The sequence below is a fragment of the Balaenoptera musculus genome, chromosome 2 (assembly GCF_009873245.2).
Source record: "Balaenoptera musculus isolate JJ_BM4_2016_0621 chromosome 2, mBalMus1.pri.v3, whole genome shotgun sequence".
In the NCBI taxonomy this organism is placed as follows: Eukaryota; Metazoa; Chordata; class Mammalia; order Artiodactyla; family Balaenopteridae; genus Balaenoptera; species Balaenoptera musculus.
Genome location: NC_045786.1, coordinates 68,327,482 through 68,350,944, shown reverse-complemented (window position 1 = coordinate 68,350,944; position 23,463 = coordinate 68,327,482). Strand labels below are relative to the sequence as shown.

Genomic DNA, 23,463 nt, shown 5'->3' with positions numbered 1-23,463 from the left:
GCAGAGTTGGCACAAGAATTTGCTTTCTTGTATGAGAGAGGAGGGCAGTCCTGGGAAAGACAGTTCACCTTGGATTCCTTAAAAAGCAACAAAAGAAGGGTGTATTTTCAAGACGGGGACTGGAGAGGGCTGTTTTTACTTCAGATGCTGTACTAGTGCCCTGATTTCACTAAGTTACTTATTTGAGACACCTACCAACTTCATATATATTTTTATTAGATGTCGACAAGGATGGCACATCTGTGTACGGAGACCCCGTGTGCACAGGCGACTTCATTTCTACGTAGCTGCTTTCTGGAAGCGTGCAGGTGAGGATGGGCAGGTCCTTAATTGTGGCATAAGGGTTTTCACTGCTATTCAAGGAACAAGTGCTAGAACTGCATACGGATTCTTTCATGTAATCTGCAAGGCAAGAGAGATTTCTTAGGACAAGCAAAGACATAAGACTTAATTTAAATACCAAAAGCAGAGTACAGTTTATGTGCTTTCAGGATCGTGAAGTTGTAAACACCTTTGAATAATCCAAGATTCACTTACTAAATACGTTAAGGAGTGCTTTTCTAGGTAAGCAGAGTTCTAAAGAAATATGTTTTTGGAGGGATAAGAACATTTTTGTTTTAGTAGTTAGGTATAGCACCAGAAAGGGATTAATTCAAGATATTCATAATATGCTTTCACATCTGTTATTTAACTTTTACAAAATCTTGCAAGGATAGTTGACTGCATTTTATAAGATGATGGCCCAGGGAGATGAAGTGACTTGTCTAAGGTCATATGGCTCATGAATGGCAGTGCCAGTACTTGAATCCATGCCTTGGGACTCTTTGGCCTGTGTATTTTCTGTGATATCATTTTTCTGAATTCTTTTTGATGACTAAGCTTAGGTTCAGAAGAAGTAGGTGTGTGATTTGGCACAAGTGCCAGCAATTTGGCAACCTTTAGGCAGCAAACAGGTAGTATCCCTGCTCTCGAGAAGCTCGTGATCAGAGGTGGGGCAGACTGAAGTGTAATAGAGGTTTAAAAAACACCTGGATCTCAAGCTAGGCTTTGGAAAGTTCCTGTTTTCTAGCAAGCCTGCAGTATATCTTCTGGGGTCAATTACTCCAGTTCTCATGAACGCTAACTGAAATCTATTTTAGCAGTATCTTTCTCTGATGTTAGGAGAACTCATGCTGCTTCTCCTGTCGTCTCTCAGGTGCATCATCCCCAAGACTTCAGGGTGTATTAGGGTACAAAAGTTGCAAACTGGTTTCCAAATATGAAGCAAGGTAACTGTAGCTCACTGGAGGAAGAAGGTTCTCTTTGTGACTGGGAGTCACAGTGAAACGGGAGCCCTTCCTTCAACCTCTATGCCATTTTCCCTTTTGGGGGAAGGTTACTGCCTCCTGTGGATTGTTTCAAATGAGGCAGAACTTGCCCAGAAAAAGCAGGAGACTCTCTAATCTGGCAACTCTGGCCCTCATCCTTCTGTGAGGCTCTGCCAGCCAGGGGAATCTAGAAATAAGCACTGAGTTGCAGGGGCTTCGTAGTCAAGAGTGATCTAAGAAGTCTAAATTTCTGTAAGTGGTAGCAGATGGTGAAATTTCTCTATTTCTCAGCTCTAAATTTCTATAAGTGCTAGCAGATGGTAAAATTCTCGGATGATCTTTCGCTAGAACCACCACAATTTACATTTTGGGCTGCTATTTATCTATGCTTTCTGCCTCCAACTTGTGAAATTAATGAAAATGTAAAAAAGTGAAAGTGGTAGTGTAATTCAAGGGGTTACTGGATGTACCTTGGTCCCGTGAGAGCAGAGCGAGCGCTCCACGTGACTTAAGTAGTTGAGATGTGTGCCACCACAGGAGTCTTTTCTCCCACAGCAGGTAACTGGTTGGGAGGGGATTTACTTTTTTGTTAGTATAGGGTTATTTATGTTTGTTTTAGCAGGTAACATTTCCTCAATCTTGTACAAAACTACATTCACCCATTAGTTCCTTCAAGTGTAGGCAGAGCAGTAATTATTATTTCCCCTCCCCCTTTATTGCTTATGAGGAAATTGAGATTTGTATAGGCAAGTGACTTCCCCAGGGTCACCCTGCTCATCGGTATTAGAGCAAGCTCCAGAACCAGGCTCAGAGCACTTTGTATCACAGCTTAGCCCCCAGGCAGAGAGAGATGTGGGTCTTGGGTCCTGTCTTAGATTGTGGCCTCTCTCTACCCTAGAACCCTAGAGAGGAGGAGAAAACATTCTTGCTAGACAACGAGCAGTCCCAGCAGAGACTAAAGGGAGGCTGGATTGGCCCAGCTACTGGTGAGGCTCTCATAGGGGAAAGGTGGCTCTGGGTCCTAGGCCATGACCTGCCCGAGTCACATGAAATTGCCTCTAGTGAATACTTTGTTTCTTAGTACAAGGGAGTGGGGTTAAGCTGGGAACCCCAGCTGGCCTGTTGGTCCCATTTTGGGTTCTCTAAATTTATCAGCCAAGTAGTAAGGCAGTATGACTCAGCTGCTCCTGTGGAAGCTGAGGACTACTAGTACTGCTTAAAGAAGGGCTATCCCCTAACACCTCTCCCCTCCTCCCCACGCAGGCACATCATTTTTACTTTGATTGGCAGCTGACTCAGTTGCATATTTTCTAAAATTTGAGGACTAGTGTTGGCTTGCTTTATAGCACATGTAGCTGGTCTTCATTCACTCCAGTTAGATCATTGACACTTGTTACATCTGTGCAGGGGGCCAGGCAGGAAGGACTAGTATTACTACTTTAGAAATGAGGAAACTAAAGCTCATAAAGTTTGCCTAATGTTAGTAAGTAGTTAAGTTAGGACAACCCCTACCTGCTCTGATACCCAATCAAGGTGTTTTCCCCTCATATTTTTACCCTGTACGCGTCCTATATCCTAAATGCAAACTATCTGCAACAGCTTCACCTTACCCTCAACAAGGAAAGCCTTTTTATCTATGGGGCCAAGTTCTGTTGAGAAAGGCCAAGCTCTTTTTGTGGACATCCCATGACTGATTGTTATGGCAGTGGGAGAGGCTTGAAGCTCTAGCTCAATGCCTAACAGAGCCTCAGCCAACCAGTAGTGGCCCTCTTATTTCCACCAGAAAAGTTGGCTGCTTTCAAGTTTGGGGAAATAAATTGTTTGCTCTGTAGCAGGGGATGCACCTACATGGATAAAAGAGATGTTGGGGCTTGTGGGAATGGGGTGAGTCTCAGGGAGAAGATGTATCATCCATAAAGGGGCCAGAGGTAAAGCCAAAGGGGATGGAGAAGAGTGTGTGTGTGCGTGTGTGTGTTTGGAGGTGGTGGTAGGAGGGTGTTGAATTATGGAATAAACTGGATTCTGTTTCTGAGGAGGGAGGGGAAGGGCAAGGCCAGTTGGAAAACTATACTTCAGGAACCTACTCTTTTCTCCAGCTGAGTCATCCACCTGCCTGCTCTGAGGGAGGGCAGGGTAAGGGGAAGAATAACCAGCTGCTCTAAGACACTTCCTCATCTTTTTATAGCCCCACCTCTATACCAGTCTTTGCACTGTGGGCATGTTGCAAAGAAAGGGGAAGCATCAACCGAGGCTACCCAAGCTCTGGGGAGTCACTCCTCTAAGGCCTGTAATTAGCATCAAGGCTTAAGATTTAGCCCTATAATGCCCTGGCATTTGTTCTCATATAGTTCCTACCTTCCCCAAATCACATACAGCCACATACTATCAGAGGCAGAAGGGGCCTCTGAAATGAACTAATTGAAACATCTTCATTTTATAAAGGAAGCAACAAATCCAGAGAGGGGAAATGATTTTCCATTGCCTTCTTGTGAGTAGGATTTGAACTTATCCCAGCCTTCAGGTTCACACTATCATCTACTTAAGGCCAATATTTCACTGTTGGGGAAAACCTAGGCACTGAACGTCCATCTCTTGTCTTCTCAGCCTACTGCTACTATTAGAAGGCCACACTGCCTTTTCTCTTCCTGGGCCCTAAGTCCTCACCCTTCTCTTGATTGAGAGACAAGGACTGGGAAGCGGAAAAGGGGAGATCTCGGGGTCACAAGGAGAACCACACTGGCTAAAAAAAGTTTTCAGGTTGTCAGTGGGCTCCTGACTACCTTGGAAGCCAAGGTTATTGCAAGGAGAGACTTGGAGGTTGGATTAGCAAGGAGCATACAGGTGGGGAAAGGGGCAGCAACAGTGGGATACAGGATTTCAGGATCATTAAGGTGATGGGAGAGTAGTGGGGAGGATTTCTTCTATAGCACTTTGAAATGCCTGACAGATAAGTGTTGACATGAAGCAGTTTGTTGCAGAATAATTTTGCTGAGGGGAGCAGGGGAAGGAGAGATGGAAAGGTGTTTAGAGGTAAAATGGGGTTAGCACAGCGGTAATGAGTGATCTCACACAACCTCCAGGATGACTGAGTGGAGGTCTTTAGTAAGTAACAGGGGAAAGAGGGAGCATTGACTTAATTAGATGCTTAGAGCTGGAAAGGGCTTTAGAGATAGTGCTTGCACAACCCTGTCTTTTTTTTATATATATAAATTTTATTTATTTATTTATTTATGGCTGTGTGGGGTCTTTGCTGTGCGCGGGCTTTCTCTAGTTGTGGCGAGCCGGGGGCTACTTTTCGTTGCGGTGCGCGGGCTTCTCATTGCGGCGGCTTCTCGTTGCGGAGCACGGGCTCTAGAGCGCAGGCTCAGTAGTTGTGGCACACGGGCTTAGTTGCTCTGAGGCATGTGGGATCTTCCTGGACCAGGGATCGAACCCGTGCCCCCTGCATTGGCGGATTCTTATCCACTGTGCCACCAGGGGAGCCCCAACCCTGTCCTTCTAATAGAGGAAGAAACCAAGACTCAGAAAACAACAATGTGATCTGATCAGTGCCACACAGCAAGAACCAGGACTAGAACCCAAATTGTTTTTTGTTTTTTGTTTTAATTTTTTTTGGCTGCACCGTGCAGCTTGCAGGATCTTAGTTCTCCGACCAGGGATTGAACCCGGGCCCCAGCAGTAAAAGCGCCAAGTCCTAACCACTGGACCACCAGGGAATTCCCCTTAGAACCCAAATCTTTTAACTCCCAGGCCAGGGCTCTTTCCCACTGAGTTCAGAGAACACTAAGACTCTTAATCTTAACTCTCAGTGGTTATAATTTGGTTTGGGCCAGTAGTTTTAGGAAATAATTCCATTCCTGGTACAAACTAGTTTATTAAATGTTTATCTGGGGAGTTCAGCCAGTTAGTGGGGTTTATTCCATGTTTTTGATAAGTATTTCTGTAAAGCTCTGAACTGTGATGTTCCATTTTCCTCTTGTTCTGGTGTGTTGGTCCCTAACACCTGTTAGTACGTTTGCCTACATAGCCATCTTTTCTCTCCAATTTAAAGGATGATTATAGCCAGAGTGGTGAAATGAAACCTGGCTGCTAGCTTCCAAGTCTCCCCTGCACTCAGACACTCAGATGTATGATCCCACAGAACAGGAATGAATGATGCCATGGCTGAGTCCTTAACTTTGTCCTTAACTTTGTTTTACATTTATGGCTGCGAGTAACTACTATAATCACAATGCGCAGGACAGTAAAGTGCATAGGGAAGTTGTGTGCTCATTTATTGAGGTGTCTGGGCCTGTCTGAATTCATTCATGCTTGAGTCACGCATATTCTCAGAGCTGTAAAGGTCCTTAGAGATGTTTCTGTCCAATCCCCATTTCTCCTTGAGAAAGAAACTGAGGTCCCAGGTCACAGTGATAAAACAGTATAGTTTTGTTTTCTGTTGTTTAGCTTCATCTACTGTAATGGTGCTTCCTTTCATTTGGGTGGTTTAAGTCAAAACTAACAAAAAATTGCCAGAATGATGATCCCAAGGGCATAGTGGGTGACCTTCTGTCCTCAGATCATTCTCTTGGGCTGTGCACGTCCTAACAACACGTGCTGGTGGAGACTTGTCCTTCCTGCTCTGCTGTTCAGAACACAGTTCTCACCACCACCCACCCCTAGCTCACCCCACTTCTTCTTTTTTTTTTCCTCACCCCACTTCTAATAACTACCTCACCAAGGGCTGAAGACTACTAGCTCTCCTTGGTTAGGAAAGTGGTGTCTCAGGTGTACCCAAGGCTAAGTCTGAAAGACCAGAAGGGTAATCTGGGAAATCTGAGTCAGTCTAGACTAGGGGTTTGTAAGTGTTAGGTGATATGCTACATAAGGATACCCTGAGGCATTTGTCACAAAAGGTCCCACTCTAGATCTACGGCATCAGAACCTTGGGGAGTTGTGGGGTGAACATATGTATTTTTAACAAGCTTTTCCAGGTGATTCTGGTACACAGCTAGGTTTAGGATATCCACTGGGATCGTTGTTGTAAGTCATGTCTCTTTCAGTTTGGCTGAGACTCTTCAATAGTCCTCAGAGACAAAAGGACAACTCTATTACATTAGTATAACCCTTTACAATATGCAGAAACACTTCTGATCTGTGTTTTTTATTAGATACTCAGGATAACCTTGTTAGATCACAGGACAAGCATACTTATCCCAACCTTGCAATTTGAGGAAACTGTGCCTTAGGGAGGTTGGTCATAGTTAATAAGTGACATAATTTCAAAGCCACCTGTTTCACACATTCTGTCATTTAAACCTAGGCCCTAAGCCTGGGGCAGGACCTGACCTTTCATATTTGGCTTCACCTGTATACTTCCTAGAAGGATGATCCAACTTGCAGTTCCCATGTGTTAGGGATTAGTCCTGGCTTCCCTGTTCTCTGGGGCAGAGATCTCGTGAGGGTGGAGCGCCGTACAATATTAACACTAGGTATTATTTTCATTCCTTGTGCCCCAGAAAGCCAGCAGGTGCAGGGTGGCATTCCTTACCAGCTCAATGACAGGAGGCCTCTGGGGCAGGTAGATTGACTTTATTTCAGATTTTATAATCAATTTAACTTGTACTAATTGGTTGGATAATGACGTTCTACGTTTCCGAAGACATTTAGTTGGCATCTATAAAAGACCCATAAGCGTTTCCTAAGCAGGTGCAACTGAAATCAAAAGATGAAATCATTATTATTATGATTGCTCTTCCTGGGCAGAGCTACCCAGCAGCCCCAGGTCCTGTGGTCTTTAACTATTTTGGGGGGTGGGGGAAGAGATGTGCAGTTTGTCCCTGGTAGAACAACTGGCCATTTCAGATCTGCACTCTTTATCTTGCTAAGCCCTTTCTAATGGGACGTCAGGATTAGATACTGTACCTTTGAAGCCTTTGTCCATAATGTATGTGTTCTGACGTCTATCCATTCCACAAGCACCTGCATAAAAATAGTAAAAGGAAAGAAAAATATAGGGGTGAATGAGGTTCACCTAGACTGTATGAGTTTTTTTTTTTTTTCTTGTTTTTTTTTTTTCTTTCACCCCTACCCAGAAAATAAATAGTTCTTTAGTGCTAGAAAATTATTCTGGGTTTAATCTACTCTAAATCATCTTGACCATACAGGGATTCTTTAAAAGCTCCTAAAGCATAAATGATGAGCTACAGCACCCCCTGGCATATTTAGCACTACTGCTCTTTAACCTTCACTCTGAGGGGAATGTCTTCCAGGAGGTGATCAAAGGCAGTTCTGATGCCACCTACAGTCACTGTAGGTGATGTTTCAGGCTCCAAAAGTATAGGATAAGGAATGAATCAGAACCAGTTCTTAGCTTGGGGGAAAGGTGTATGACATTCCCAGTCCCAGTTCTGTTGGACTTCTGGGTGGGGGTGAAGACTGTTTCTCACCTTGTAGCTCTGGTCTTCCCTCTCCCGTTCTGGATCCAAAGCTCGACTGAGGGGAGCCAGAGGGAGGTGAACAGGTAGCTGAGGTTCTTCATTGGTCATCTCTACAGGATGTATAGTCCTTCCCTTACATGGTCAGCTGGCTTAGTCCCCCTCCCCCTGCCCCACTTTTTTTGGGTGGACCATTTGCACATAATTGAGAGTTGTATTTGAACAATACTACCAGTGTTTTTCAGTCCCAAGGATTTCTTTTTTCCCTTTTGGCTGTCACAGTTTATCCTAGGCTCCCACAATGCATGGTTCTGAGCCCCAGCCAGAGGCAGGAAGGACACAAAGCTTCAGGGACCAAGCTCAGGTTCTTTGCTACTGGTGATCCCAGAAAAGAAATTATGTGATACTTTAAATTTGGGACAGTGATGACTTGGGCTCACAGAGCCATTTTTTTTCAGCTTTTAACTGAGAATGCCATATCAGGCAAGGCATGCAGCAAGTGCTTACTAAAATACAGTTTGACTCCACTTGACTCTCCCCAGTTTTTGACACTGAAGACCAACCCATGGCTGTTTAGATACCTCCCCATACCTCTTCCATATAGAGGTCCCTAGTTGAAATTGCAGGAGCCTACTCCCATCTCCCTTCCTTCCACACATTGCTGAGTAATAGAGCAGAATCAGGTCCAAGTTCTTCTCAAGTTTGCTATTCTCCAAAGGGCCTATAGGTACCTGTGCCCTTCAGAAGCATGACTGTAACAGTCTGTATCCCTGGCATCAGTTCAGCACTTTATTCTAGACCAGGGCTTCTTTTGCCCTCCCTGAGGGAGGGAGGCTAGGCTGTTAACTTTTTCCCCTTTTAGAGAACAGGAAACAGGCTCAAAGAAGGGCAGTGACTTGTCTGAGATCACACCGACAAGTGAGAAGTTGAGTTCCACCTAGAGCCCAGATGTTCTCAAGTATTCTCTCCCATTGGCCACCAGCCTGCCTCAGTGTAAGCGAAAAAATGACAGTGTGTGGTGCCTCTGGCTACAGTGGTTGAAGGGAGAAATCTGGGCTGAGCCCAGAGGATGCTCCCAAAGGGAAAGAGGTGCAGGGTGGTGGTAGTGTGTGTGTCGGGGGGGTTGTATTTGGTGGGGTTATTGAATGTCCTGAGCACTGCTTAAGGGGCTCACAGCCAGGAGCACAGCCTCCTGGGTATAAGCCCAGGGTATTTGAAGCCCATGCCTACTTAACAGGTAGATGGATTTAGAACCTTTGCTCTTCTTACGGCTACTGGCCTCAGAGACCTTCAGGGGTTGGTAGAGTTGCATTTCACTTGAGCTCTAGAAACCAGCTAGAGCCTGAATTCAGGCCCACGTTGTCAAGTGTGCCGTCTAGGGCAGGAATACTTTGTAGGGAGGCCAAATTCTCTGTTCATTCATTGCACCTACTTCTGTAACTCCTACCTCACATCCTCCCATAGCAGGACTGATTTTCCAAGTCTCTTTTTTGCATCTTTCCCAAGCTACCAGGTTTGAGCCTAATATATGAGCACAGAGGATGTTGGTTGACACATCCTGCCTCAACCTCTCTAGATCCCTACTGGACCACCCTACCCTATGATCTGGGAGAGCTAGTCTGGGGTCTCTCTCTGAGGGACATTGGGCTTTTTGGCCAGAGAGCCAACTCGCCATCATTCACATCCACGGGCCCAAAAAATCCCAGAGATGTCACCATCTCCAAGTCATTTCTCAGTGGTTTTGGGTTGTATTCTGTGGTCTGCAGGGAGTGCGGTTATATTGTGTTCCCTTCACCTAATACTAGTTGCAGTTTGTCCATATCCACTGACATGATAGGAGGAGAAGGGGTGACTGGGGGGATCCAGACAGGCTTCCTTCTTCAGATAAGGAATTGGGCTTGTAGATTAATTATGTCAGAGGAAAGGGGCTCAGCTGGGAGAGTTCTGGGACCATGGGGTAAGTTAAAGGATAGGAATGGGGGTTAGGGTAGGTGCTGGGTCTGGTCTGGTATGACAGCCTCAGGGGTCCAGGGGATAGAGGGTAGGGCTGGGAGTCTAACCTGGTGAGTGTAGCTCAGCAGGGCGGCTGAGGTGTCTAAGTTCAATGTAGAAGTCCTCGGGCGGGTACCTGGCCTCCAGGGCACTGATCTGGAAATGGGAGTCTAGTGAGAGGAATGACAGGGAGGAGCCATTATTCCCAGGGCCCTGGTATGGCAGGGGTTGGGGGATGAGGGTCAGGTTGGAAGGAATTAGGGCTTCCATGTGTAGCATCCAAAGGCGCTAGCGCCAGCAGGGCCAGAGGGATTTGCTAGAGCTGAGGCCACTGGCCTTGCTACCCCTCACTCCCCACCCCTCACCCGCACCCCCATAGGAATTGGTGTCTGCCAGGGCAGTGGGGCAGAGGGAAGAAGCCCTTGAAAGGGGCACTTTGGTAGGGCCTGGCTCAGGCAGGGGTCCCTTTCCCAGATGGTGAGTGCATCTTTTGCTTCCAACCTGAATCCCCACATCTGGGCCCTAGCTTTCTCCCTTGTGGTCCCTGGGGGAAACCATGCTTAAGATTTATCTACTAACTAACTCTCCCAGGGAGCTGGGATGGGCCCCTGTCAATATGGGAGAAGGAGAAGAGGGTGGGATGTGATGGCAGGGGACCAGACTCAAACCACTACTGACCTAACACGTTCACATAGCTGTAGGGGGTCCAGCCTGCCGTGTCTCTGTCAAGGGACTTGTTACTGAGCTGTTTGGAAAGTAGGAGAGCGAGTTACTATCTAGTGCCCTTGAGATGCCCCTGCCCAGCCTTTGCTTTTGCCCACCTTCGTGCACCCACCCCTGTGATGACCCTGACCCACCTAGGTGCTAGGTCATTGAGGGAAAGGGACAGGTAGGTGTTCTATGACAGGCCACCACGGTGTGGCTGAGGCCAGTGGGAGCAGAACATATACCCCCATCTAAGCAGTCTGGCTGAAGTTGTAGGGCTCTTGGGCCCCTGGGACAAAGGGGAGCAAAGGGCAGGGCCTCTTGAGAGCCAAGAACTGGCCTGAGCCAAGCTGGCCCTGACAGGGAAAGCAGGTCAGCGGGGTGGGGCTGAGCTGCAGGAGAAAGGGGTGTTGGCAGCGTCTTGGCTGCAACACGAGGCCACCTCCAGCACAGAGCGGGGTGCTGAGGCTGCCTGCAACATCACTGTCACCTCTGCCGCCTGACCTGGGCTGAGTGTGAGAATCTTCCTTTCATGTGACCAAGAACGCTTCAGGGTAGGCTGTCCTTATGGCGCAAGCCTTCCTCTTCCTGCATTCTCACAGCTGCCCTTCATATGAGGCAAGGATGGTGGTTCTCATTTCACAGTTGGGGACCTGAGTCCTGCTTGTGGGCCCCGTTCATGGTCACACACACAGCCAGTGACAGAGCTGGGTCTACAACTCAGGTCTCAGCTCCCAGACCCACGTCCTTTCCATGTCATCACAGCTGCCTGTCCTTGCTAAAAATTTGCCAGGCTGAGGGGTCCCTGACCACACAGAACTACTTTGGGCCCCTGGGGTGAAATGAGCCAGAGGGTCACCAAGTGGGCTACTCTGTAGTAACTCCACCCCCTCACTGAGTGACAGAGGGTGGCTGGTGCTTCCCTGTCAGCATGAGACCAAGAATGACATGGCCACAAGGGACTTTGTCTCTCATCCCTGGCGTCCTTTGCCTCTAACCTGTTGTAGCCTTGATAATGTGGCTCTAGTTAATCAAGGACCTCCTACTGGGAAGCTCCTGGATTCCTTTCCCTTGGCTCCTCAGATAAGCCTAAAGCTGTGCAGCTGGGTGTGGGGCTGACGGCCACAGACTTTGCATACGGACCTCAAGGTACCCCTGCTTGCAGCACTCCCATTCTATTGGAAAACTGAGGCTGAGATCCCCTGAAGAGTGGCCTTTGGGTGCTGGCTTGACAGGGGTGGCTCTTGGGGCTATACGGGGTCTATGTCATTGTTGCTAGGGGGTTCAGGGTGCATTGCTACCAGGGCTGTGGCAGCAGCCATGGTCCGTGGACTGGCGGACATTTTCTGTGGGGCAGATGGGGAGAAAGGACCCCTAGAGCTCTAAGGCACAGACCCGGAGGATGAAAACTGTGCTCCTGGCCCAGGGTGGGGGGTTGCCACCCAGCCCCCCATGGTCCTGCCTTAGCGTGTGTGTGTGTGTGTGTGTGTGTGTATATATGTGTGTGTGCGCATGCACGCAGGTATGCAGCATGAGCCCGTTGACCTTGTGGTCCTTCGGGCTGTTCGTCATTTCTGAACCTCTCATCTGCCTACTATGGGTCCTGGCACACCAGGGGGTGCTCACTACACGTGTGTGCTGAGACATCCTTGCCCAAGGGCCTGTGATTGTAAGAGGACGTCTTGCCATCAGCCAGTGTTATGCTGGGAGCTGTGAGGAAAGGCCCTGTCCAGGGTGTTCACACCTGACCTTGAAGGCCTGCAGGACTCACTGTTAATGGGAACACTTGGCTGTGGCTGATGTTTGGGTTCCATGTCCCTTGTGATGGTTCTCATCGTGACAGTGGTTGTGGGTGTGTACTGATAACATGTAGTATGTCCAGATATAAGGATATAAGGTGGTACCTAAGTAATAGTTACTCTATAATGTGCTGGTTGCACACATGGTGCTGGTAACATACTGCGGTGATTAATGCTGTAGTGTTTTGATTATATGTGTTAACATGAGGCAAAAGTGGTTACATGGTTATGTGTGACAAGGCTACACATGATTACGTGATGATCACATGACTTGGTATCCACTGGTTACGCACAGGGTATGGGGGTGTATGTTATATTGAGTGATGCTGTGAGTTGGTTACATGTGATGTGTTCTGGTTACATGGCACTTGTTGGCTCCATATAACCTGGTGGCTTCCTGTTACATGCTTCACAGAGTGTTTACATGGGATCACAGGGCAATGTTTATTGTATTGGCAGTTGGTTCCACACAGACCCTGGGCGGGGTGGTGGTGGTGCAGTTTCTTCCCAGGCAGAGGTGAGGGCTCAATGCAAAGACAGTGGATGGGGGCTGGGGAGTTAGGGGCCCGGTACCTTGGTGGGGCTGTTCCTGTCCAGAGTGCTGGCCTGGCTGGTGTTAGGCCCCCCGCACGCCAGTGCGTGGTAGCTGGAATTGGAAAAGCACTGGGCATGGCTGCTACTTTGAGACAAATCTGGGAAGAGAACAAGTTGCCACATGCCATCATATCCCTGCCCCTGGCATGAGACACCCCTAAACTAATGCTTGGGCTGGGCCGCCTTGAAAGTACTCTGCAAAGTGAGACAGTCAAGTCCCCCAGCCCCCAAGCTTCCTGGCATCTACTACTCCCCTAGAAATGTGTAGAGCCTGATTTGCCCCTTTCCTTGCGGTGGCCCTCCTTGCAGCGTGCAGGATGCAGGTTAGGCTTGCCAGTGTGGAGGGTGGCACCAGCATGAGAAGCGTTAACTTGACAGTCTCAGATATCCCTGAGTCACTACGTAGGGCTGTGCTGACCCTCCCCTGCCTCCCCCAGGGTCAGATCCCAGTAGTGAGGCTGTAAAGAGAACCCCACTTCTCCTGACCTTAGCCTTGCCCTCCAGCAGATTCCAGTGGAATGGCATGGGAACACCTAGCCAACCTTGCTTACTATAGTCATAGAAGAAAATCCCCAAATCTTCCCTGTGAGCTTTGGGATTTCATCAGGGGATATCTACTTTGGCTGAAACCCAGGGCAGCATGTAGGCCAGGAACTTCCTCAAGGTAGGGTCTGCACCTGGGCTGCTTCTGTCTATCCTGCAGCGCCTAGCACGGAGCTGGGCAAATAGGAGGCAATGGAATTAGCAGGAATGACATGTCAGCAGGCTGGCGTGATCTTGATTTTCTAAGTAAGTCCAAGGTCCAGGAGGCTGCAGGTCAGCCAGGAGCTATGGAGCCAGCTGGAGAGAGCTGTCATCCTTGTGCTTACCCTGACAGGCCGACCCTCCTGTGGCTCAGGGCTGTGGGCAATTTTAGAGCATTTTGACCTCTTCTGTTTAATGAAATATGAAGCAAAAAGCTGCTCTTATTTCTAAGGCAGCAGTCCAGACTCCCAGATAGAATGCCTGCTGGAGTTGTTACCCCATTTGTGAACAGACTGGGTTCCAGCAGGCCTGACTCGAGGGACATTGCCCAGACTTTCAGACTTCCCCACGTCAGGCACCGTCCCCTTCCACTGTATAAATAGGGCCCTAACTCTGGGAACTGGGAGGGAGGGGTGCTCTGAGGCCTTCACCAAGGAAACAAAAATGGGACAGGGCTTGGACATTGGGCCACACGGCTGGTTTCCTGAGGTGGCACAGGCTGGGGAGAGGTTCCCCTGGGGCATTTAGGAAATTTACTGCTTAGTGTGGGTGCTCCTGTGGCTAAAGCCTGGTGAGGAGGATGGGAAGCTCTGGGGAAATGGAAGAAGGCTCCTAACCGTAGCTGTTCAGAGTGGGCACCCTGGAAATGACACCCCCTGGGAACCCCATCTACCTGTCCCAAGTAAGCGCCTGCTCCTCACCTCCAGTATCTCTGCAGGGGAGTCTGAGCATCCAGCGCCAGCAGACAGCTCTGCAGGCATGACCACCCACCTTCAGCGATAAACCCCGGTGTCCCCAAGAATACCGTGTGGCTCCTCTTGGGTCTTGTGTGTGTGTATGGGTGGGGGGCAGGAGGGAGCTGCTGGGGGCATAGCCCTTACCTGAGAGGGAGTAGTCAGTGCTGGTCATCCTCATGGCAGGTGTGTAGGAGACGCGGGGAGCCAGGTCTCGGCCCTTCTCTTTCTGCCGCCGCCGGTGCCAGGCGAACAGGCCCAGCAGCACCACAATGAGGAACAACAGGAGGACAATGCCTGTGACAGCACCCACCGAGTGCCGCTCTGCACCCAGTGCTGGGCTGATCTTGGTGTAGGGATTCAGCTCCTCCATCATGAGGGCAGCTGCGGGCAGAGGGAGGGGCTGAGCCTGGGGCAGGCCTGCTTGCTCTTCAGGTCTCCTCAGCCTGGGGCCTAGACTCCTAATGTTAGGAGACCCGGGTGCTGGTCTTGGCCCTGTTCTTCAGTCCCTTCAACTTCACGTGTCTGTCTTCAACTGTCTACAAAGGGTGGAGTCCCAGGGCCGTGACAAGGAGCAAATGTGATCATAGGTGGGAACCAAAATAATGGATGTTTATTGAGTGTTTTACGCTGTTCTAAAAATGAGTTACAGATATTAACTCATTTGATCTTCCCAGCAGCCCTATAAAAGCTGTTTATAAGTCCTATAAGAAATAAAGACTAATTATTTCCCTTTCACAGATGAAGAAACTGAGTCACCAAAAGGTTAGGTAATTTGCCCAAGATCACACAACCAGTAACTGGTAGAGTGGATTTCTCAGGAGTCAGGAAAAACTGGACTCAGCCCCCTCCCTGTCTACCAACTGTGTGACTCAGAATCCTCAGTTTGCTCATTTGTAACACGGGGACAGTAATCCCACTGTGAGCACTAATGAGAGACTGACAAGGAAAGCTGTGAGTGCTGTACCAGTGTGCCCAGGATTGCTGCTCCTAAAACCCCTCTTGATGATACATGTGTGGGCTGTCCCTCATCCCCCGTCAGAATGCAGTGGAAATGTCTTTTGGCCCCTTTTCTGGACTGTGGATGCTTGGGTGCCCACTCTCATCCCTGTCTCCTACAGCCAACAGCAAAAACCATTTATCAGGCACCGTGCTGAGTCCTTTACTCACATTATCTTAACTTGGTCCTCACAACAGCACTATGGGGTCTTGTCTGACTATAGACCTGGAGCCAAGGTTGAGCCCCTTTGGGCTCCTTGGCTCTCAGCAGAACCTTGTGTCTTTCCACATGTGGAGTAACAGACCCAGCAAAAGGAAATGACCGGCCCAAGGACACCTAGCAGGTAATGGCAGAACCAGAATTCGGCAGATCTTCCAACTCGGTCTGCTGACCCTTCCACAGCACTGGCTTGCCGTCATCCTTCTTGGCTCACAAAACTTGGCCAAGGATGAGCAGAGGGAAGTGGTGCCTGAGAGGCTGCCTGCTCCATCTGCCTCTCCAGTGCCTGGAGCTTCCCCCTCCTCAGCACCCCCCATTCCACTCCCACTCTCCTCCCAATGTGAATAAAAGGAAGTCACAGAGTGTCCTTATAAAATTCAGTCATTCCCATTGGATACTCCCTAGAGCCTGCCCCGTGGGGCCCTTTCCATAGCCCCCATCCCCGGGGACTCTGCCATCTGTGTATTACCTTGGTCACACCTGATCCCTTTGAATCCAGAGCTGCAATAACAGGTGCCTGTGACATGGTCACAGGTGGCATTGTTCATGCACTCACATAGCTGCTGACACCCATAGCCAAAGGTTCCTGGGGCACATCCTGTGTAGCACGAAGAAGAATTGGAGTCGACCGTGAGGTGCGCCCACTCTCCACCCCTCCCATCCCATATGTGGGCAGCTGTGAGGATTAGTTCTGCCTCATGGAGTGAAGCCTCTTTCTCTGTAGCTCCTGATGTGCTTTGGTTTGCTACTTGGGGCTAGACAGAACACCTATAACCCTGAGTGGGGGGACACCCACCCCTACCTCCTCCTCACCTGGTCCATATCTACACAGCAACTTCCGTGTGTCAGGCCCTGAGCTGGGTGCCACAGGGGCTTCAAAGATCAATCAAACAAGATCTGCCTCCCTCTACTCTCTCACTAAGCTCCTCCCGCAACAAAGGCTCTGCTCTGCCTCCACATGCCCCATCCCCACCCCCACCGAAGGAAGAAACTCTTCAGAAGCCAACGTAGGCCCAACCTTCAGGTTTTCTCCTTGGGAGTTGCTCCAAAAGTCAAGGGAGCAGGCGGTGCAGGGCCCTGATGGGTGGCCCTCAAAGGGGGAGGCTTCCCCTGCAGGAGGCTGAGGCCTGGCATTGACACCAGGGTCAGGGGTCGGGACAGCTTACTCTGCTCACAGTGTCGCCCGGTGAAGCCTGTGCGGCAGGTACACTTGCCGCTGACGTGGTCACAGCTGGCACCATTCTGGCACTGGCACACGTGCCCGCAGTCCTTCCCATAAAACGCTGCTGGGCAGCCTGAAGAGAAACAGGGTGGGGGCAACGGCTGAGGTGCAGCTGGGACCAAACCTGTCTCCTGCCCCGTCTTTCTCTGAGCATGGAGTGAGGACTAGCGAGACCCTGCACGCTCCACGCTCGGAACCCTCACACTGAAGAGGCAGGGAGTCCTTTGGACAAGGGTACCTTGGAACCAGAGGCCAGGCTGATGCCTCTTTGCTGTGCAACCACAGGCTGCTCCTCCCCACGCTGGGCCCCCCGTCCAAAGAGGGTCTGGTCTTGGTGATTGCTGGGGTACCCGATAGCCCTGACCTTCCAGGACTTTGGGCGCATCAACCCCCTGAGTCCAGCCAGGCTCTTCAACCCCAGCGGTGTGTGGCGGGGGTGGATAGCTCCCAGCCCTGGGGCCTGCCTCCTCCCTCCCTCCACTGCAGGTCCAGACGATGCCCACGGCAGCCAGCAGGCCGCAGCATGGGATTCCAAATAGCTGGGAGGCTGGGAGGCGGGGCTTACGCTGCGTGCAGAAGAGTCCGGTCCAACCAGGGGTGCAGTGGCAGGCCCCATCCTCGGCGCTACAGCTCGCCCCGTTGTGGCAGCTGCATGTGTGGAAGCAGGCGGGGCCCCAGAACCCAGATGGGCAAGCTGGGCGTGGGTGGGATGCAGAGGGTGAGGGCCAGGCAGAGAGGGGCAGACGGGGCGGGGGGGGGGGGGGAGGAGGGAGAGGGAGGGAGGGAGAGGAAGGGGGAGTGCATGTCAGCCAAGACGCCAGGATGCCCCCGGGTGGCATTTCCTGGCTTTCACAGGGCTTAACCACTGTTCCCAGAATTCCTCCACTCATCTCTTGACCCAGTCACCCAGGATTCCCATTAAGCCTGGATTCTCTGCCCACCCTCCCAGTTCTGAGGGCTTCTGAACCTTCCCTCTTAGGGGAATGACTGTGATTTGGAGTGTGTGGTAAACTGTAAACACTGCGGTTTACGGTATGAATACTGTGTGTACTAACTTCCCCATGAGGATGGGGGGGACTTTCCCAGGGTAGGGACTTCTTTTTTCTCAGGGAGCTAATGAGCTCCCGGAGGATGGCACGGGTGTCTCCTCCATCAGAATGGAAATGCCTTCAGGCCAGTTTGTTTGTTTTGGCCACTGCCCGGCATGCAGGATCTTAGTTCCCTGACCAGGGATCAAACCCTTGCCCCCTGCAGTGGAAGTGCAGCATCTTAACCACTGGACCACCAGGGAAGTCCTGGGCCAGGGCATCTTAACTGGGACCGTCCTAGGGGTACTGGCTGGGTCTCACCCATCAGCCAAGGACTCCACAGGGCAGAGGCTGAGTCTCTGCCTTTAGATTGGGGGTCCCTGTTACCTCTGTATCAGATTGGGTTCACCTTATACGAACAGCCCCTACAATGCTCTGCCCAGGCCTATGATGCCCAGGACATCAGTCACATGAGCCACCCAGAGGACACCCTTGTGAGGCAGCTGCCCAGGCCTCCCCTCACTTCCCTACTCCCTCTTCCCCCGCATCCAAACTTAGGGGCTACTCCTTGCTCAGGTGCTAGGAGTATTAATACTCAGCGTCCATAGTATTAATGATACTACCAATAATGCCCATATCTTTAATACTAGCAGTTAATAATGCCAGTGATCAATCCTAGTAATTCATCACGTTAGCTATAGAGACTATATGGGACTCAGGTGGATATTCCTGTCTGCAGGAGATTTCAGCCCTGAGAGGTAGAAGCACCAGGGGCAGAGAGGTTCTGGGCAGGGAGTGGGTGTTGCTGGGCCTGACCGCGGTCGGGGGCATTCCCGGGGGCAGCAGCTTACCCTGTGAGCAGTCCTTGCCAATCCACCCAGGGAAGCATTGGCAGGAGCCATCGATGGGGCTGCAGGTCCCGTTGTTGGCACAGGAGCAGAGCTGGGCACAGTCCTGCCCAAAGTGCCCTCCAGCACACACTGTGGGCACAGGACAGCCTGGCACCCGCCCTCCCACTTGTACTCCTCAGACCACCACCTACAGCTGCACCCCCAGAAGTTCCCAGGCCACAGCCATGGCCACCCTGGGGTCACGGATCTGGGTGGGAACTGCCCACCTCAGCACCCCCATCACCCTTCTCCATTCCCACATCAACGGGTTCCCCCTCTTGTGTCTGCAGCTGCCTTCTTCGGGAGCCTCTATTAATGATTCCCTCTGACGGGAACGAACTGAGGCCCATAGGGGTAGAATCACTTGACTTAGGTCTCACAGACAGAAGTGGTGAGGCTGGGAGTCCCGGCTCCGCACTCAGTCCAGTGGTCCCTGCACTGCCCCGCAGCCTTCTGCTTTCCATTACCACACTTGTGTCAGCATCACTGATCTCACCACTGCGAGGGCAGGGAATGTTTATAGCTGCAAGGAGAGGGACAAATGCAGGGTGGCAGGTCTGCCTGCAGTTAGACGGCTGGAGGACCGGCCCCGAACGTCTATCCCTGTCCCCCTGTTTCCTCTGTCTCTCCAAATCCAACCTGTTCCTTGAGCCTCAGTTTAGCCTCCTCCCCAGGAGAGCCCTCCTGGGTCCACAAGGTGCTCTCTTCCACTGAGCTCCCATGGTATTTCCACCTTGAGTCCTTTGTAGGATTTTGATCCCAGCCCCTCCTGGAGGAGTCATTCCTTGGCTCCTGAAGGAAGGGCTGGTTTCCTCAACAAAGCTGCAAGCTCCTTGAGGACTAGATATGAGTGTTCACCGAGCACCTCCCTCTCAATTCCCTCTCAATTCATCCTCCACCTGCTTGCTACAGCCTGAGCTCTCTAAAGCACAGCTCTCTTCATGGCACTCCTATGCCCTGCTCAAACATCCTCAGTGGCACCCTAGTGCCCCAGAGTAAAACCTAGATCCTAGAGATCAGCACTTAAACATACCTCATCACCCAGACATTGGACCACACGCCACTTTCCAAATAACACCCCATGCATTTCCTCCTCTGTGCTTTCACTCCAGCTGTTCCCTCCCAGAATTTCCCTGACCCTCATGCCCAGCTGTGGAAATCCTACCCTGCCTACAAGACACATCTTAAGTGCCACCTCCCCGATGATCCCTCTGTAGTAGACAGCTAGTCCTTCAATATCAATTCTCTTCTTCCTTAAGTAGAGTTTTAACTGGGCTTATGGCCACCTGCACAGCGGGGTATGGCCACGTGACTACATTCTGACCAATGGTAAGTGGAAATGCGTGTCTTTATTTGCCCATTCATTCTTCCTGTTGAAGAATAATGTGGATTATGGATGAGAATTGTGGGTAAGATAGCTGGAGCTCAAGCAGCTACCTTTCCTCAGAGGTGGAAGCCATGTGCTGAGGATGGCAGAACAACAAGATAGAAGGAGCCTGGGTCCCTGACATCTATGTAAGCTACCCTACCACTCCCTAGTGGCCTACTTCTGGGTCTTTGCTTTTCTTTCTTTTTATCTTTTTTGGTTTTTTTGTAAATGTGTGAGGGAAACAAAGCTTGTCATCTTCAAGTCAGTTATTTTGGGTTTTTATGTTACTTATAGCTGAACTTAATCCTAACAGATTCACCCCTCTTCTCTGTTCTGGGAGGCTGTGTCCCTGTTTGAGCTTCTAGGACCCTCTATTAGTTTCTTCCCTGGTCTTCTGTTACTGTGGCTTGTGAGCCGTTTCAGGCCAGGCCTGGGTTCCACCCGTGTCTGTACACCCACAATGCCTGGAAAAATAACAGGTGCTCAAGGCACGATGGCTGAATATGTGGAAATAAACTGCTGCCCCCTCTCCCCCCACCCCCGCCCCCAAGTTCTGCTGGGAAAGGCTGAGCTCAGAATTTTCCCCTCTGGACTGCAGGCTTTGTGAGGGCAGGGAACTTGGCTCTCTTGTTCTTTGTTGTGTCCGAGTGCCCAGCACAGTACATGACATACAACAAACGCTCGGGACCTATTCCCCAAATGGCCAAAACCGGCCCCAGGAGCAGTGACATTCCAGTGGGTTCTGCTGGAATCAGTGACCCCTGCCCCTTCGAGCTCCTCTCAGTTTGACATGCTCCCCTCAAAGCCCGGTTCCAGCTGGCCCTACACCCTCCAAGATGGCCTCCTTGCATCCCTGTTATGGGAGAGGAAGTCCTTGAATCCCTGAGGCCCTCATTTGGCTGAGCCACACAGAGCATCAGGGGAAGGTGTTGATTCTTGAAGAAAAGCAACTTCCCCAGGCCCACATCTCTCGAACTTTGGGCTCGTACCCCTCCCTTAGGCCACACTGCCTCATAGTGCCAGCCCTTCCCCGACTGGATGGTGGGCACCTGGATCTGTGGCCACTCTGTGCCTCTCCTGGACATGATTAGCAGTTGGGACAAACAATACCAGGCTCTCCAGCCCAAAGCCTTGGGTTTGCGTGCTAGTTTTATTTATGTATTCAACAAACATTTCTATGGCACTTTTATGTACCACTGTTCAGAATGCTTCACAAATATTAGTTCAATTAACCTTGTAATACTCTCATTATTGCATATTTTCATTATTACTAACTCTACAGATGAGGAAACTGAGGGACTGAGGGGTTAAGTAGCTTGCCCAAGGTCACACAGCCAGGAAGCTCTGCCACTCACTGGCTAAGTACCTCTGAGAAAACCACATCACCCCTCTCAGTCTCCGTTTCCTCATCTTTGAAATGGGACTGATAACCCTCACCCACTGGCCTTGGGCTATAGTTAATGGTTATGGGCACGCTGGCTGATTTGGGCCCTGTGCTCTTCCCTAGCAAAAACCTTAGCTCCTTCCAGGGCAGGTCCACTGCCAGGAGGATGACATACATCTCACCTGTTTGCAGCTCAGCCTCCAGCTTTGGCTTCCTGAAAAGCAGGTCACCCAGCATGCTCTTCCCTGCCTCTGGGAGGTACATGATGTGGGGAACCCATCCCCTAGTCCTGGCCCTCCGTGGGGAGCTGGGTGCCAGAGATGCTCCACTGACACCCACCCTAAAACCAACTCTGAGCTTCTCTAACAAGACAGTCTTATATTTGAAGTCTTTCTCACATATGCAAGGCTGACAAATTCACCCACAGAGGTGCTAATGTGATCAGTCTAGTACATTAATTGGTTGACTTCTTAGCTGAATCAAGAGTGAGGCAAGGAGAGGGGTGGTGGAGAGAAGGGGGGCTGGTGAAAAGAAAACATCTGGTTGTATTTAATCTATGTTTAATGATTCTGCATAAGCAGTGTCTGTAATTTGTAACTCGCTGGAAAGCCAGTCATTAGAAAGCGTCAGTTCAATTTTTTACAAGGTTTGAGACTTAACCAGGGCAGTTGCCATTAATAGCAAACTCTATTAGATCTATGTGTGGAAAATACTCATTAGGCCAGCGGGCGATAAATCAGACATTGCAGGATGTGAGAGTTACTCCTCGGGCTGCTTAGGTCCTAATTTAGACCCGGCCTATCTGTATTGACGGCTGGGTCTCCGATGTTTAATAAGTAAACCTCGACATGTCAGGTTATGATTAAACTGTCCTAGGAGGACTGCAAGCAAATGAAACTGCCACGTATGTTTCCCTGGGGTCCAAACTTCTCATGACCTCAAAGCATCACGGAGTTAACTTTCCACTCATACATATTAATGGCCCACACGCTTAGAAAAATAGCCGAGCTCAGTGGTCATTATTCATCAAAAGAATCCAGTCTCCTGGGAGGCAGTGAGCTCTCAAAGGAAGTATTTAAGCAGAGGCCAGATGAGACTCTCACAGATGACCTTGAAGTTGCTTTTAGCTCTAAGTTTACCTTAGATGAAGATCCTTTCACTCCTTACAGGTTAAAGTACAAATTCTGCAACCTTGTCTTCAAAACTTCCCAGGAGTCCCCAGACTACCTTCTCAGTCTCCTTTGCCATCCACAGCCCCTGCATCCTCCTGCCATTCCCTATGGCTGGATAGTCGCATATGCACGCCTCTGTGCTTTGCCCAGGTTGGTTCCTCTACCCACAATGCCTTTCTTCCATCTCTGCCTTTTAGGCTAAGGCCCAGCTGAAGTCCTACACGGCACGGAGCCGTCCCCCAAATCCACCCTGCCTTGGCCTAACTAAGCCAGGGACGGCAATAAGCAACGGTGTGCAACGGAACCAGCTTCTACCTTCACACTGGCTATTAAATATTCGGGAATTTCACGACCGGTGTTAAACCATTGGTACCTTAGAATCAGCCATGGTGGGAATATCTACAACATGGAAATTTGCAAATGATACAGATTAGGGCTTTTCCCCCACAGAGAGCCAGTTTAGCAGCATATCAATTCGATAAGCTTTATCTCCCTTTTCAACTCCCGTTGAGTGGAAGAGTTGGCTGGAGTTGGTGCTGTGGATTCTGCAGCTGAGACAGGAAAGCGTGTGGTGAGGGATTAGTGTTGGCCTGAGTGTGAGGGGAGAAGGGCTGGGAAGTTGCCATTTCCAGCGAGGCCAGAACCGTCTCCTCTGAGCGCCCACAGCGTTCTCTGCCTTTCCCACTTGGCACTCAGCACAAGCCCTTTGGGGTCACTTCATATGTGGACCTCATCTACGCTTGTTTCATTTTTTATCCGTTTAGACTGGGCTTTGGAGTCAGAATTTGTTTCTCAGCTCTGCCGCTTCTAGCTGTGAGACCATGGAGAAGTCATTTAACGTCTCTGAGCCTGTTCCTTCAACTGCATAATGGCTTTGTCTCACGCCCC

At 50.1% G+C, this 23,463-nt stretch overlaps 1 protein-coding gene across 13 annotated transcripts in view; it reads right to left on the bottom strand.

Moving 5' to 3' along the window:
* Positions 1-23,463, bottom strand: part of MEGF11 (multiple EGF like domains 11) — a 380,942-nt gene that overhangs the window by 7,657 nt on the left and 349,822 nt on the right. Inside the window, exons 16-25 of one of the 13 annotated variants that reach the window (XM_036841304.1) lie at positions 18,612-18,740; positions 17,298-17,426; positions 16,677-16,805; positions 15,980-16,108; positions 14,439-14,675; positions 12,793-12,911; positions 10,394-10,460; positions 9,784-9,885; positions 7,212-7,268; positions 196-402 (exon numbers count right to left, since the gene is read on the bottom strand). In XM_036841304.1, coding sequence (XP_036697199.1) covers positions 196-402; positions 7,212-7,268; positions 9,784-9,885; positions 10,394-10,460; positions 12,793-12,911; positions 14,439-14,675; positions 15,980-16,108; positions 16,677-16,805; positions 17,298-17,426; positions 18,612-18,740 — 1,305 coding nt within the window. Of the gene's footprint in view, positions 1-195; positions 403-1,777; positions 1,870-6,887; positions 7,002-7,170; positions 7,269-9,783; positions 9,886-10,393; positions 10,461-12,792; positions 12,912-14,438; positions 14,676-15,979; positions 16,109-16,676; positions 16,806-17,297; positions 17,427-18,611; positions 18,741-23,463 lie in introns of those variants that run through there. The other 12 variants (XM_036841310.1, XR_005018567.1, XM_036841309.1 and 9 more) reach the window with 12 other exon arrangements.